General features: G+C 39.9%; 1 protein-coding gene across 2 annotated transcripts in view; it reads right to left on the reverse strand.

Moving 5' to 3' along the window:
* MFSD6 (major facilitator superfamily domain containing 6) overlaps window positions 1-17,153 on the reverse strand; it is a 73,255-nt gene that overhangs the window by 34,435 nt on the left and 21,667 nt on the right. For both annotated transcript variants that reach the window (XM_027125674.1, XM_027125684.1), the window contains exon 2: window positions 11,726-13,337. In XM_027125674.1, the coding sequence (XP_026981475.1) occupies window positions 11,726-13,284 (1,559 nt within the window). In that variant the 5' untranslated portion in view covers window positions 13,285-13,337. The remainder of the gene's footprint in view (window positions 1-11,725; window positions 13,338-17,153) is intronic.

Raw genomic sequence — 17,153 nt, forward strand, 5'->3', positions numbered from 1 at the left:
CGGGAACTCAGGGAAATTTAAAAGGTGCTCTTTTTCACACACAAAAATATTAATGGCCGCCCTACCTTAAACATCTTGTTTCACAGAGATTTGCTGTAATATTCTCTCTGTACTTGAAACAAATTGTTAGGTTTCTAACAAAATCTCATTAACAGAACTAAGAATAACTCAATTATTAATAATAACTTAATAGTAATGTAAGAGTAATTAATAGTAACTTGATTGAGTAATGAAATAGTAATGATACTGGTCTTCATCTACTTTGATGAATACCAACATTGCTCTTGATAAACTGAAAAGAGCATGGGAATTATAAGCCAGACACCCTGGGCTGAGTCCCTACTCCATCACTCAGAAGGGTGGACCTTAGGCAAATCCTAGCAAATCTGTTCCTTCCTAGGCTTACATGGTAGCTCTGACCAACCAACCAGTATACCTGCTACCAGGAATGTGTACCCAAGCAGAAGAATAAGTTTGCCACTGCCAGACCCACTCTAACTGTCATCCCCATGCTGGGCCACAGGTCCCTCCTACTCTAGTGTCCTCTGACTCTTAGAATCTTTGGGAATCCCAGCCATCTATACCCTCCTCAGGCTCTCCTTGCTCTGTCTGTTTAGGCACATGTCTTAGTCTGCTCAGGCTGCCACAGCCTGCTCTGGGTGGCTTAAACAACAGAAATTCATTTTCTCACAGTTCTGGGGGCTAGAAGTCTGAGACCAGAGTGCCAGCACTGTCAGTTTCCAGTGAGGACCCTCTTCCTAGCTTGCATATGGCTACCTTCTCACTCTGTCTTCACATGGCTCAAAGCAAGAGCTAGAGCAAGCTCTCCAGTGTGATTTCTTATAAGGGCACTAATCCCATCATGAGGACCCCATGCTCATGGCCTCATCTAACCTTAATTATCTCCCAAAGGTCCCAACTCCAAATACCATTACATTGGGGGTCGGGGCTTCAACATATGAATTTGGGGGGACACAATTCAGTCCACAGCAACACAGTTCTCTACCCTAATACCCACACTCTCTAACACAATTAGGAACAGACCCTGGGGCTCCATGAACCCTGACTGCAGGTTCTCAGGGGCTCCACCCCAGGCCCCCTGGGAGTCAACATGGTCTTTCCACCAATGGAGGATATCAGGCTCTCATCAAACCACTGTAAAATGAATATAAGAAAACTTAACAGTTTTGCAAGGTGGTTGTAACAATAAAAATATTTATGAAAACTGTATAAATTGTAAAGCCTACAATATTATTTCCATTTATTTTTATTGGTGATCTAGAAATTGGAAATGGAAACAATGATTTTCTGATTTAGCCTAATGAGGAAACTGAGCATAAAATTGTTCCCTATTAAAGATACAAGAATCTTCTTTGTGGAATAAAGTATAGTCCACCTATTAGTAGCATTCCTGAGGTAAGGCAACAAAAACAAACCTACACTCGGGCATTTGTGTTAAATAAAATAACAATGATTTCTTTGCTGTTATAGTCTTGGCTTGACTTCTTTCTCAGTTTACACTGTACTTAACAGATAAGCACTAGGCACAGAAAATCACACCTAAGCCATTAGGCTATTTTGGGCATCATACTCCCTCTGGTACTGTGGTTCTCCAGGCCCACAGAAACGCAGGGGCCACAGTTCTGAGGGTGAATGGAGGCTCACTGTAGGATGAAGGTCTTGAGTTATGAGTGAATAACATCAAGAGAACATTAAAGATACAGCCATCGGGCTTCCCTGGTGGCGCAGTGGTTGAGAGTCCGCCTGCCGATGCAGGGGACACGGGTTCGTGCCCCGGTCCGGGAAGATCCCACGTGCTGCGGAGCAGCTGGGCCCGTGAGCCATGGCCGCTGAGCCTGCGCATCCAGAGCCTGTGCTCCGCAACGGGAGAGGCCACAGCAGCGAGAGGCCCACGTTGAGGGCCTCTCAACCACTGCGCCACCAGGGAAGCCCCTATATTATTAAAATTATACTGTAATTATATTTTTTGTTAAGGTTGGAGGTTTTTTAATTTAAAATTTTTATCTTTTGTTTATCTTCTAGAGTCTAGGGCTATTCTGAAATTTTGAAGTTGCTAAAAAAACAAAATCTTCATCTGGGATTGAAGGCATTAAATCAACAAAGGTCGTGCGTGAGTCACCAGCTTATGACTCATAGAACAACTGATAATTTCTCTGAAACTCAGAGGATGAAGTAAAATGGGACTTTTCTAAACTAGAGCAGGATAAACAATAATAAATGCTCCACCCATGTAAGTGTTTTAAAGAAATACCAAAGTAGAAATGTGTTCACGTCACCTCTTGCTCACATTCACCAATGGCTTCCCACTTCTCTTAGAAAAACATTCTCTCTCTCAGTGTGACCTGGAGGCCTTGCACAAGCCCTGCCCACCTCGCTGACTTCTATTATTCTTCACTCTCTCCTTAGGCCATTCACACCTGTGGCTTCCTCATCTTCACTGGGTGGCTTCTATTCAAATGTCTCTCTGCTCCAGTGTCTCTTCCTCCGAGAAAGCCGCCGCCCGGCTGAGTCAAGCCGAAACAGTTGCCTCTCCTCAGTCGTTCTGGGAACCCTCATCCTGCATTAATTTTGCCATGTATCACTCATTATTATCAGCCATGAAATAATCTGTTTAGTGCTCACTGTCTACCCCAATAGGTTAGTTCCATGAGGACCAGCCTTTGTCTATCTTATTACACACTCCATATATCCCCAGGGCCTAGAAAAGTGTCTGTCACCTAGTGTGTGCTTAATAAATACTTGTTGAAGGAGTGAATTAATAATAACAATAATATTGATAATACTACCTGTTGTTTACAGTGGAGCACTTACTATGTGCTATGCATTACCTCATTCATCTTAATGCTATGAAGTTACATACAATTATTACCACCACTTTACTAATGAGGAATCTGAGGCTTAACAAAGCTAAATTGCTGACTTACCCAAGGTCAGACATACAGTTAAGTGTGGGATTTGAACCTAGGTCAAATGCACACATACACACACAGACATGCACACACAAACACGTGTGCACTCTTTACAGGTGAACTGGCAAAAAGAAGAATATAAGGAAACAGGATAGCTACTAGACTACTCAACACTCCTACCAGGGCTTGGGAAGGTGACTGGAGTCAAAACTGGACCAATTTGCTTCCTGCTCTTGTTCATTCTCCTTAAAGGAGTGAAATGCTTGGCCAACATCCACAGTTGTAACCCAGAACCATGCCAACCCTCCATCGCTGAGGAGTCCTCACTGCACTCAGCAGTCCACAACACACAGTAGCATGGTCCAGAGATACAGTCCCCAGACAAACGTAACCTAACGTTGATACTTTCCAAAAATGTCTGCGCTTCCATCTACATGTTATCTTTCTAAAGGAAAGAAAAAGTTAACAAGTTACTGTTTGTCAGCCTACAGATTACTATTCAAAGATGTTGTTGTCAGCAGAGAAAAGGCAGAGAAAAGATGATTAATACTTGAGAAATAAGAATGGGGTGGTATTCTTCCTTCCAGCTGGAAAGGCTTTGGAGGGGTATGCTATGAAGTAAGCTCTAAGAATACTTCTTTTCTTATCTACTCTTCAAAGTAGCCTAATGAAATTATATAATTACAGTCTACCAAATACTCCAAGGATAAGTAGAAATATAGTTAGCTGCTTAGGTTTTTGACTTGTACAAAAAAGGCAGTAAGTTGACACTGTATGACTTGAGATAATTAAACAGCTGGTGCAAACTCTCATACCTGGACTCACTGTCAGCAATAAACTTCATGATCTTTGGGATATCACTTGGCTTTTTGGTACCCTGATTTCTTTTTATATATAAAGAAATATCAATATTATGATTATGACCCAAATCAGGGTTGTTGCATACATTCTGACACTAATTCCTAATGAGAGAGTATAAATTTGCACCTGATTTCATTTTAAAGAGAAAGAAATAAGACCTGAGGCCATGATAATTATGTAAAGTAGGCTTTTAATCACTTAAATTTATGCTACTTAGGGAAAAATATATGGGCAATATACATATTAGTGGCACAAAATCTCAATGTTTACCTGATATATGTGGCTACAGTATGTCTCTTTAAAACATATACAGCTACACACACACACACACACACACACACACACACACACACACACAGAGTTGGTCTTTTTATGGGAGGTTAATTATATTGATCCACTGTTAAGGAGACCTAAGCTTCAAGCTATTTTCCAATATAAAATACCAAAAAAGGTCGGGAATACATACATGTAGCACCAAGAATTGAAATTATGAATATTTTGCTATATTTCCTTAGAGAAACACAATGTTACAGATAAAGTGGGGGCTTTCCTTGTCCTCTTTGTTCCCCATCCCAGTCCCTTCTTTTTATGTCCTGTCCAGAAAACTAAGACTAATATGAATTCAGAATGCATTTTCCCTCTACAAATGTAAATGTTTTTCTATACGATTAGGTATATCCATAAAAATATGTGTAACTTTTGAAATGCATTGTTAAAATCTGCATAAGTGTACCAAAGTGTGTATCATTCTGAAACTTGTTTTTTTCCCATTCAACATATTTTTGAGAGCTTTCCATGTTGACATATTGATCTAGTCCATTCCTTTTAACTTCTCCATAATATTCCATCTCATGACTATACCATATTGAATGTACCATATTGAATGTATCCATATTGAATGTATCCATATCCCCAACTGATGGATATTTAGACTAATTCTCTTCCTCACTGTTAGAAAGCTGCAGTAAGCAAGTAATAAGCATCCTTGTACATGTCCTTCTGTGTGTGTATAAAGGTTTCTCTAGGCAGGTATATATATATCTTAATATGCAATTTTCAAGCCAGAGGAAATGTCCAACTTGCACATTACCATGGACTACTGAATTTGTCCCCACAGTGGTTATCTAGGTCATGAAAATTTGTAGGAGCCGTCTTTACTCTTGTCTGGGGCACACTTCAAGGACTACCCACCTTGCCCCATGAGATGGTGAGGGGGGCCACCAGCAACTACAAAAGCTACAGCTCGTTCGGAGTTAGTCCTGCTCTCTTTAACTCAGTGAGTATCTCATTCAATGCAGCCACTAAAGGTGGAAGAGAAAACAAACCAAATATGACACCAATAACTAAAAGCCCTGGATTCACTTACACTAAATGGCCTTTTATTCTGAACTATGAATAGCTCAATTATCAGTAATGCTGTTATTAACAAGTCAGCCTGGTAGCTATGATGTAATATAGTAATATATTTCTTAGCAAAGATGTTCTTTCCAGGGGGCTATAAAAACCAAATTACGCCCTTTCAGCTCTTGATCATAAATTCTTCTACTTTTGAGACTCTACCTCTTACAGATTAATAATGAGAATCTGTACTTGAAATAGCTCTAAAAGACTTTTCCTACAAAAATGAATACCAACATCTTTGAAGGTAAAGTGGGAAAGGAATAGAAAAAAATAGAAACCTACCCACATATAAATAATAATGGCTACAATTACAATCATTCTGTATGCCAGCTATTACAGAGTTAGTCACCAAGCCCTAAAAAATAGCACAGAGAATATAAACAATCTACAGTCATCACAAATTGGGGGGAGAAGATCTCAATTTGACCAAAATGTTTTTGAGGAGGAATTACTTATTTTGAAAGCCACAAACAACTTTGCAGCCTTAATGATCTGTACACAACCGATAATATACCAAGTCACTGTATTTTTATCAGATCCAGTGGGTCTTGTACTCATAAGCAACATAATGTATCAGAAGATTGGCAAAGTAATAATAAAAAAACCAACTGAACTCCGAATATATGCAAGTCACTGTTCTAAGCAATTGCTGTGTTTTTATCTCATTTAGTCTCCATAAAAAAAATCAGAGGTTAGTACTCATGATACTCCTATTTACAGGTAACAAAACAGAGATACAAAAAGTAATATAACTTGTCCAAAACCACATGGTTCCAAGTGGTAGAGCCAAGCTCTGAACCAGGCAACGTGACTCCCAGCCCATGCTTGCAACCACTATGTAACACTGCCTTTCATGAATAAGGACAGGAAGAAACATTCCCCTGGAGACAGCAGCGATTCCTCTCGCTATTTTCTTACTTTCGATCTCTGTTCCTTATATTTCCTCTCCCTTGACTTTTCCCTCTCCCTTGCTTATGTCTCAGGTCCATTTATAAAACACTCCTAGAGGGCGCCTGGATCAGGTAATGGCATTGGAGGGGTGCTCAGAAAGTCATTTGCTCCTGAAGCAAGATGTGGAAACAGGTACAGCAAGTATCATACAACACAATTCCTCTTAAGCATTAGGATACTTACTTTAAGCAATAAAACATAAACTAACATTTCAATAAGATCAGAAACTCAGAATAAAATCTCGGAGACAATCATAATTGATTTTCCTTAGCCCACGTCTCTTCTTTCACCACAAGGTCTCCTTGCTGATCTTACCCACATTTCTGGTTTTAACTGTCCCAAATCTGTATCCCCAATCCTAACCTCTTTGTTGAGCTTCAAGTTTTATAATAGTCAACTGTCATCTAGACATTCCCATCTAGATGTTCCACTTTTAAGCTAAACACACCCAACACTGGATTCTAATTGCCTCACCACCCTCTCCCCAATTCTGCATCTCCTTCTTGAATTTCCTACAGGATTTAGTGGAACCACTGTACCCAAGCTGAAACATGGGGGTCTCTACCATCACTTCCCACATCAAACCATTGCACTGATTTTACCTCCCTCAATTTCTGTTGCTACTGCTGCATACCAGGACTGTAACACCTCTCACTTAGACGATTTTGAGAACCTTCTCAGTGGGCTCCCTGCTTCAAAGTTACCCACTGCATTGCAAATAAATGAAAATCTGTGGCCCTCCCCTGCTCTGAACCTTGCTATAATTCCCTACTGCACCCAGAATAAAGCTCCTTTTCCTAATCCCAGCACTCATCTGGCCTTCAATCTCCCTGTCTTTTCCAACTCCCACCCTTTTAGTGCTCATCCTTGCATCCTATTAATCTGGGGCTCCCCAGGCCTAAATAAACTGTTTGTTTAACTAAACGTAACAAATATCCAGGGGTTTGATTTTTAAACAACACAGAGTAATACTCCTTTAGATTATGTGTAAATTATAATTTCAAATTTACTATGAGTTCAAATTTACTATGAGAAATTAAGCCTTAACATTTTTTTTCTATTGTGGTGAAAGTCAATTTTTAAATAAGAAGTAACACTCGATTAGGACATGAGAAGGGAAAAAAGTTGTTTAAGGTCCACCATCTTGTTTTTTTTTTAAATCAAGAATTGAGTTTTTCTATTCCCATTCTATTCCTTCACTGCGGCGATTGGCATCAGAAGTTCTAAGCAGTTAAGGATTGTGTATAAGTTAGGATATAATCAGGGAAACAGGCACCGATCTTAATTCGGGGGCTTGGTTAGATAGGTGACGGAAGAGCCAAGAAGCCAGAGTACGGTGAGAAAGCCACAGACAGCCTCCACGAGGTCCAGGTCCGAAGGATGAAGGGTGAGGGCCACGTTACCAGAGCTCAAGGTCCCCCACAGCGGGCAGAGCCATAGGTGAGAGGCAGCAGCTCTCAGAGATGCCGTCTGACAGGGTACAGAGGACTCCTGAGTTGAGGAGGCAGGGCTGAGAGTCTGGGAGCAGGGCTGAGTACCATAGTGCAGGGAACTACATCGAGAGAGGGCTGCAAAGATCTGCAGAGGGTTCCCCTGCAGTCTCCAGCTGAGTACTGATCAACACCTGCCTGTGAAGAAACCACCTGAGGCCAGGGCAAGAACCACATGAAAGGATTAGAGGGCACAATCTCCAAAGCTCACACAAAGAGTAAGCTGTGACAAAGCGAGAGAGTGGCATGGACATATATACACTACCAAACGTAAAATAGATAGCTAGCGGGAGGCAGCCGCATAGCACAGGGAGATCAGCTCGGTGCTTTGTGACCACCTGGAGGGGTGGGATAGGGAGGGTGGGAGGGAGGTAGACCCAAGAGGGAAGAGATATGGAAACATATGTATATGTATAACTGATTCACTTTGTTACAAAGCAGAAACTAACACACCACTGTAAAGCAATTATACTCCAATAAAGATGTTAAAAAAAAAAAAACCTACGGAGAGCTAGGGTTTTTTCCCTTCCTCCCTCCCTCTCATCCTCCACCTGTGCCTCTCACCAGTCTGGTGGTTAGCAGTTTTGGCTGGAATGACTGGGAACCCCAAGAGAGTCTGATGTAATTGGTCTAAGTGCAGGACTAGCATTAGGAGTTTTAAAAGCTCTCCCAGGAAGTCTAATGGTTGAGTACCACTGCAGGAGGTGAATCCAGCAGACCGGGTCCTAGAAAAACCAGCCTGTGGAAATCTGCACCATGCCATGCAAGGTAAGGAGAGGACCTGAGAGCCAGGGGATCCAGGATCAACAAATATGGCACAAAGAGGTGGGCAGAAACAAGGAAGAGGATAGGAAGCAAAACAAACATAAACACAATCCTAAATCCTTCACTGGCTGGCTCAAATTCAGCTTCCCTGATCACCCCAGCTGCAGTTTCCTCCCTCTTATAACGCTGATTGCTATCCCTCCAATCACAAAATGTTAATAGGTACTACCTCCCAAGTGTTCTCAGTTGGTAGCCGGCGTCTTGCTGTCTGCTCTGGGTCTTCCTGCAGTGCCCACCAGGAAAGTCTGTATGTTCCTCCTCTTGCTAATTGCATCATGCACTTCCTTCTTTCCCTGACTGACTGGCTAGCTCATTTGGATTCTTAGCTACTATTAAGTAGTAATTAATGGCTAATAATGGTTAATCTATTACCCCTTCCAGATAGCATGTGCATGACAAAACTGACTTTAAGAATTTCAGGGCAGTCAGAGTTGCTTGAGTAGATTTTTGTGTGTCCCTTAAAATGTAAATAAATTTGAATCACATAACACAGGTGATGGCCTAATATTGAATAGTAATGATCTACAAATCTACAAATGATTAATTGCAATGTATTTTGATCACAACCCTACTCATGGCTGCTGAAACATTCAGCAAGGGGCATATAGCCTAAAAATACATTTATATCTCTAGTTAAAGAAATCTAGTCATCATCATTACATAAATTAGCCTAGAAATATGCTTGTAAATTCCAAAGTCTTGAGGTTTCAAATCAAAAGACATTTACTTTTTTTAGTGGAAATAGTAAACATTATCTTATTTGCCTGAGAAAGCCACTTTCCAAAGAGGACAGAACCCAAGGTCAAAATCAGAAATCATTTACTGTGTGTGTGTGTGTGTGTGTGTGTGTGCGTGTGCATGTGTGTTTAGACTGATAGATAGGTTTTTCCCTGAAAAACTGAGCCCAAACTGCAGAAATGTTCTAATAGTAAATGGTTCAAAATTGGACATGCTGTTTTAAAAATTGTTTCCTCATTATGAATCTATATAAAAATTTGTGACGATCCACTTTTGACTCTCTTAGAATAGTTACAATCTTTGTGGTAGTGCTGACTCCTAGAAACAAACTCCCATAAGACAGTCACAGAATACTGAAAAACATGCGTGCATACATAAGGGCCAGACAGGTATCTCCTTATGATCCTACAAGGAAAACATAAAGACTGAATTCGTACAAAGATGATTTCTCTTCATCAACTAATGCATAATGTTCTTCCAGTGAAAAGTTCACACTTCCATCTCTACATTTTCAAACCCCCAAATCTCAACCACCACTAACTGGGCTCCAGAAACTCTCACCAAAAGAAACATATCCATTCTACCTGAATACGTGGGCATAATCTCACTACAACTATCAGAATCTTCTAAACGCAGTTAATACATTTTAATGGACAGAATAAAAATCCAAAAGAGGTAAATGACCACAAACTGATGGAACCCCAGTAGGCTTTTGGGACCAACAATGCGACAAGAGCTTTCTTCTTCCGTCACATCATTAAAGAAGAAAAAAAAAAAGATGCTTTTGTACGTAAAACTAGAAAATTAAGGTTAAGTGAGCCATTGGTTTTTACGTAATGAGTAACTTGTAATACTTAGGAAAGAAAACACAAGTGTAAGTTCATGTAATTACCAAAATTAATAGCAAACCCACTAGGATTTTATCATGTTCGGTATACACCTCAGACAAAAAGCAAAGACAGAAAAGAAACTACTTTTCTTAGCATGTAAGAAGAACCTAACAATTTCTTTGAAAATAAAACCTATATACGTACTCTGTACTGAGTCAACATTCAATTAACACTATTTAGTGATTAAATCATGATGTCTAGGAACTCCACTCATGGGTAAGACCTGACAGGGTACCTTTCTGGGAATAAATGGCTGTGGTTTTTAAACACACTATTAGCCGAGGCGAGATCCTGCTCATACCAATAACCAAGCTGAAGAAATTCATCACTGTGAGTCGGATTCATCACGGTCAATCCACACAGCTCAGAGAATGTAAACATGACCTGGACAAGGTTAAAGGACATCCCCAGCCCTTAATATTACAAGGCTTTTTTTCTGATTGGTCCCAATGAGTGTGCCTCGGGGACTCTGTGTCTCTGGGAACTGCCCATACAGTGCCTGACTTTGTTTGTGACAACAAAGGGGTCAAAGATTTGAGAAACAGAAGGGACAGCACACAGCCTCCCAAAGCAAAACCAAACCAAACAAGGAAAAACACTCACAACTGTATGGGGAAAAGAATGATTCTAGGTTGAAACTTCACATTAGAAAATACTTTCTTCAGTTAGTCAAAGGGAAATTAAAGGAAAAAGACCCATGTTTCTCAAAGCTTGTATCTATTTCTCCTTTGTAATTTCTCATGGAAACAGCAGATTTAAAGATTACCACATATACACAAACACACACAGTTGCTTTCTTTTAGTTATGGCAACTTCAAATTTTAGGGACAGACATGCCATGCTTTTCTATGAGGTAAGAATGCTTAAGTGTACCTGGCTCTACATTTTAGAGCCAACAGCAAAGCAGAAAGACTTATGAAGAGCAAGGTACTATTCAAACAACTTCAGACAAACATTAATGGTGAGAAACATTACACAAGAAACACTGGGCATTTATAGATTTTTTGCTTAGAAGGATTACATGGGAAATTTTAGGTAGAAGCAAGATTTTTAAATAGCCCATGTCTTCGTGGCAGATGAAAACACAGAGGCTTATGTAATAATCAGAAAAAATTATGTAAGATTCTCTTCCACATAATATCATGGATTAGGGATGATGGTGGGTCACACCACAGCTTTAGTAAATATAATGGACATCTTCATATACCATATATTCAAGGTCTTTCTGTGTCAGCAAGTGGCTGAGAATAACTGAAAGCTGAAAAAGCATAATCCTCTTTATCCACTTAAGCCCCTCTTCATAAATGCCTGAGACAGGTGGTCGGACCCTTCAAGGTCCATGGAATAATACAGTTGACTAAACTGGTGTTCCTGTACCTGAAAACATTTACTGTAAGATTCTCTTAGCATACAGAGCAGAAACAGCATATTTTGTGTATTTGAGATAATCCAACTAGGTTCATCACTTCCTTCCTTTTGTTTCTATTTTAAAGAGAAAGAGAAACAGAAATCCCCATTCCCACCCCAACCCTACCCCCAACACAAATGATAATATCCTTAAATGTGCTCAAAGGAGTCATAAACTACGAAAAGATAAAGTTCAATTGCTGAGGGGCAGCAACAGTACACATGTTCTTACCTGATGTGGCCAATCAATTCAATAAGCTTGTGACTAAAAAAATAAGCTGTCAGCTCAGACACATGGCTCAGGACTGAACAGACCCCGAAGAGAGTTGTCGTTCCATTCAGGTCCTCCAAATGCCAGTAGAGAAAGGTGAACACGAAGCCGTATCCGAAACCCATAAACCAAGCCACGAACAACACGGAGCCATACTGCACACTGCAAAGCAGCCTGATTAAGTCCCAGAAGTTGAAGGCCTGCACGTGGCTGGTGGTGGTTGGTGTCTCCTCAGAGGATTCTGTGGAGCTGTTCCTCTCTACTTGAGGGATCTCCACCTCTTTCCCTTTATTTTCACTGTTTTTGAAGTGGCTGTAGCGGAACCGGAACTGAGTAGCGACGATCAAGGCCATGGTCATGAGAACCCCAAAGACGATGAAGACAATCTGGTAGTTCCGGTATTCAGGGGGCTTACACCCCTTCCCATTGATGAGCACGTCCACGTGGGTGTAGTCAATGCCAATGCCCACGGACAGCATCGCCAGGCCCCAGCCCAGGGAGCCCCACATGCGTTGCAGTCCATAGCGGTCTCTGTGCTTTCCCAGATACTGGAGTGTTACTGTGTCCACAATCGTGACAGAGGAGGCACTGAAAAATTCTCCTATTATGACAACTACCAAGATCACCAAGAATATAGCTTCTACTTCTTGTTGATCATAAACAAGAGTGACTTGGTCAGAAGGTAAAGATTTGGTGGTAGTGACAATAGAAGTGGTTGTCTCCCAGGTTGCATTTCCTGGGGGAGCAGAGGTTGCAGTGCTTGGGTTCATGGTCAAGTTCATAACATGGTCAGTAATTTCATCAGTGTGAGGCTGCAGAGTGGGCGCACTGGTCTCGTTTGGAGCTGTCGAGAAGATGACAGTTTCCGTGACACTGTGCCCTGCTTCTAACATCTCTGACCCATTGTAAGGAGGCAGGTTCCTTTTCTCACGAATTCCTGGTGATGTAGTAATGGAAGAGACAATGGAGGAATTCGTTGGCAGGAGAGTGAACAGGTGACTTGAACTGGTGGGATGAGCTGTCGGAGGAATCTTTGGTACACACCGCAAGGTAGCAGGTTTGACAAATCCGATGCCCAGGTTGAATAAAACCCAACACAAAAGAGAAAAGAGGAGGACGATTTTGCCTTTTTTAAAGCGATCTGCAACTACACCCCAAAAGGGGGCACTGCAGAATTCAATGAAGTATCGAATACCTACCAGCAGCCCACTCTGGCTTGGTGACATTCCCAGCTGCTTATAATACACAGGCAAAAGGGGGTAAAGAGAGCCATATGCAGAGTAAAAGAAAAAATAAAAGACCTTGGAAATTAGAAGATCATTGTTTATTTTAACACAATGTTTCTCTATCCAGTCTATCTCCTCCTCAGGAATAGCAGCTGTTTCAGAGGGGGAGGGTGTTTCATTTGAAGGTGGTTCTGGTTCCCTGGAAATACCATTAAAAGGATCGGCAAGCACATATTTTCTCTTCTGTTCCTCTTCATCATCGGTTAAGATGGCAACTTTATCATCTGTCGCCATGGCTTATCACCACCATCAGAAAGTTGATGACCTTCAAAATTTTGGTTGTTGATCTGTAAAGTAAAATTTAAAAGAAGGCTTAGTATGAAAATAATAACATTTAGACATAGAGCTTCATCTTGCCGGAAACTGAGGAGTTTCAAACTACATCTAAAAATAGTAATTGTGAGAGAGAACCATCACCACTTATCACTTGCAGCCATATAGTACTGATAAAGAAAAATGGCTTTCAAAAAATCAAGTACTCGCTTTGTGGCCGCTGACTGACTAATGACATCTTCTAATGACAGGTGTATAGCTCACGTTCATTCTCAATCTTTTCATTGATTCCTAGGGAAAATGTACAAATGACAGGGTTTATGTCCAAACCAAATAGAGGGAATTGAAAGTAAACAGTATTTATAGTTTCTTGGTTTTACTTTTCAAATAAATCCACTGCACTATGAAGTCCAGAATTCTTAGAAAACAAAGGTAGCTAAAACCGTTCAGTTTTTAGAGAAAAACAGAAATAAGCTCTTAACCACAACCGCAAATGTGATGAGAAAGACGGAGCCAATTGCATGTTTGCATCTGTAGTTGGTCACTACAGCCATGCCAATGATATCCTGGTAAGGAAGTAGTCTTTACGCTGCTTATATCACATACATTTTCCAGATGTGCTTTTATAGATTACAGTTTAAGAAAATGTCAGAAAAAAAATAGCAGATAGCATTTATTGAGCATGTACTCTGTGCCAGGCAACACTGAAAAATCTTTAAATGTATTAATTCATATTCATTAAAATAACCCTATTATCTTCTCCATTTTACAGATGAGAAAAATGAGGCATGGTGAGTTTAAATAACTCACATGTGGCAGAGCAAGGATGTGAACCCTAATATTATGGCTTTGCGACACATGCTCTATTACACCACACTGAACTGCCAAATACCATATTTGGATAATAAAGTGCTATTAAACCTTTTTATGAGACAGGGTGCTTCATATGAACGATAAGCAATATATCAAAGGCATAAATTTATAGGGATTGTGCCACATTCCAACAGAACTTCCCTTTCTTCTATTATACAAATGATTAAAGAGTCAAAAGGTCTTGCTTGCATCAAGATTTGTCAAGTTGCAATGAATATAATTGGATGTAGGAGGTATACATATTAAATAGTTATTAATTCATTTCATCTTCTTTACTAGAGAGAAATAACTCCACTTGCCACCCCTTGGAACACATCTTGCTCTCCCTTTTCCCCAAATGAAGAATAAATTTCTGAAGATCTTCCAGAATCATGCTTGTAAACATTTTAAAATCTCTATATAGCTCCTAGGCAGACAATAGAAACATAATTTACTGAGGCCTGTGTAATAAGTCAGTTTATCTTTTACCCCCAAAGCCAGGTGTTAACGTAGCTATAAGCTTTGAAAACGTTCATGTATTTCTTTTTCTTATGTTAAAACTTTTTTATTTGAGGTAAAATTAATATAACATAAAATTAACCATTTTAAAGTAAATGACTTAGTAGAATTAGCAGATTCACAGTGTTGTGCAACCATCACCTCTCTCTAGTTCCCAAATCATACTAAAAGGTTTTCCTCAATGTTCTCTACTTATTTTTCTTTCATCATTATTGCCTCTACCTACCCAAGTCAGCAGCTCCAATTCTCTTTCATTACCTGAAAAGAACGGCAATTCTCCTTTGGACTCATTTTCTAAATTAATTTCATTTTGAGCTCAAACTTGAAAGAAATATTTGTTTTTAAAACGTATAAAATTATATGACACTTCTAGATAAAAATGGCAGATTGAGTGCATCTGGTTTTACTCCATCCCTAAATCCAACTAAAATAACCACACACACACACACACACACACACACACACACACACACACACACACTTTTAAAGTCATAATCCAAGCTGGGAAAATTAAAGGGTACATAACAGCAATAAAGTAAAATTCTGGAAGCCAGAACATAGACAATCGGTAAATCCCGGTAAATCTGAGAAAGCTGAAACCCTGGTTGACAATGGGAAAAGCAAGAACTAATACAATTTGTTTCTCGGAATCCCTCAAAGGCTCATGGGTTGGCCATATTAGGTTTATCTGCAAGTAAGAATGTGTGTGTTTGAGGGGGACTTGTGTTTGAGGGGGGCTTGATTAACAGAGTTAATCGAAAGTCTGGACCCCCAACTCCGAATGCCCAATTCCCTTCTCCACTCCACATAGCTAGCCAAACAACTAGAGGTTTTTCCCTCTGGAGAGGATGAAACAGAGGTTCTTGAGCCATAGAGCAACAGGAACAGTTGAGAGTAGGAGTGCCATATTGAAAACAGGGGGCATTAAGTGAACATACACATCCTAGATTCAAGTCCTGGCCCCGACTCCAGCCTCCATCCCACTTACCTCACTAGGTTCCCAGAGGCTGGCAAGGCTTTTATCCTCCAAGGCTTTCATCCTCCCAGAGGCTGGCAAGAACTGGAAGGTTCTCCGGGGAGAATCTGACTAGCCCGAGGGAAATGACCTCTCAATCCTGATATTGAAGCCTCCCCAACTAAAGAACCCAACCAAATCACTCCACACAGGAGTTCAGAGTCTTATCTAGCCCTGCCACTAAATATGAGCAGTCACCGAGAATTACAAGGTATTTGAGGAAAGTCTCTTCCAGGAAAGATAGAACCGAAACAAAAAGGGGAAAAAATCAATATGGAGAAAATAGAAGCTCTGTGAGGAGGAAAATATTTTTAAAAATATATTATTAATATCTTTAGAAATAGGAAAAGAAATGCAACTATGAAACAAAAGATAATACATATTTTTTAAGGAGGAGGAGGAAGGAATAAAAGGAATGCTTGAATGAAAAAAAAAAAAGGTATAAAAATGTGTTATAGAAAAAAGAGCACACGGACTTCCCTGGTGGCGCAATGGTTAAGAATCCTCCTGCCAAAGCAAGGGACATGGGTTCGAGCCCTGGTCCGGGAAGGTGCCACATGCCGCAGAGCAACTAAGCCTGTGCGTCACAACTACTGAGCCTGCACTCTAGAGCCCGTGAGCCACAACTACTGAAGCCCACGCACCTAGAGCCCGTGCTACACAACAAGAGAAGCCACTACAATGAGAAGCCCATGCACTGCAACGAAGAGTAGACCCACTCGCTGCAACTAGAGAAAGCCCACATGCAACAATGAAGACCCAACACAGCCAAATAAATTTATAAATTTATTTTTAAAGAAAGAAAAAGAAAAAAGAGCACAAATGAAAAATTAACAGATGATGTGAAAGGAAAATTTGAGGTGACTTACAAAAAACAAAAACAACAATAAACAGATACCTCAACCTCATGTCATATAAAAATCAATTCCAGATGAATTGTATATCTAAAAGTAAAAGATAAAATAACATAATTTTTAGAAGAAAACACAGAAAAACATCTTGAAGATCTTAGGATAGAAAGAAGATTTATTAAATAGGACATAAAAAGTGCTTAAGCATTAAGGAAGAAAAAAATAAATTGGAGTACATTAAAATCAAGAGCTTCTGTTCATAAAAAGGCAACATTAAATCTGAAATGGCAAGGCAAAGAGTAGGAGAAGGTATTCTGGTGAGGGTGAATGTTATATATATTTGACACAAGAATGTATCTGATATATAAAGAATCCTTCTTAAAATTTATAGGTAAATATCAAGTAGCCCAATAAGAAAAATGAGCAAAAGACTTGAACAGGCACTTCACAAAAGAGCTTATGCAAATGGTGAATAAATATATAAAAAGATGCTCAACTTGACTAAAGTGAGCAGTGAAAGCAAATTAAAACCAGAATGCAATAATGTAACATACCTCCAAAATGGGAAAAATAAATAAGACAAATAATACCAA

The sequence above is a fragment of the Aethalodelphis obliquidens genome, unplaced genomic scaffold, assembly GCF_003676395.1.
Source record: "Aethalodelphis obliquidens isolate GAN/ISIS:26980383/991018 unplaced genomic scaffold, ASM367639v1 scaffold2, whole genome shotgun sequence".
Classification (NCBI taxonomy): Eukaryota; Metazoa; Chordata; class Mammalia; order Artiodactyla; family Delphinidae; genus Aethalodelphis; species Aethalodelphis obliquidens.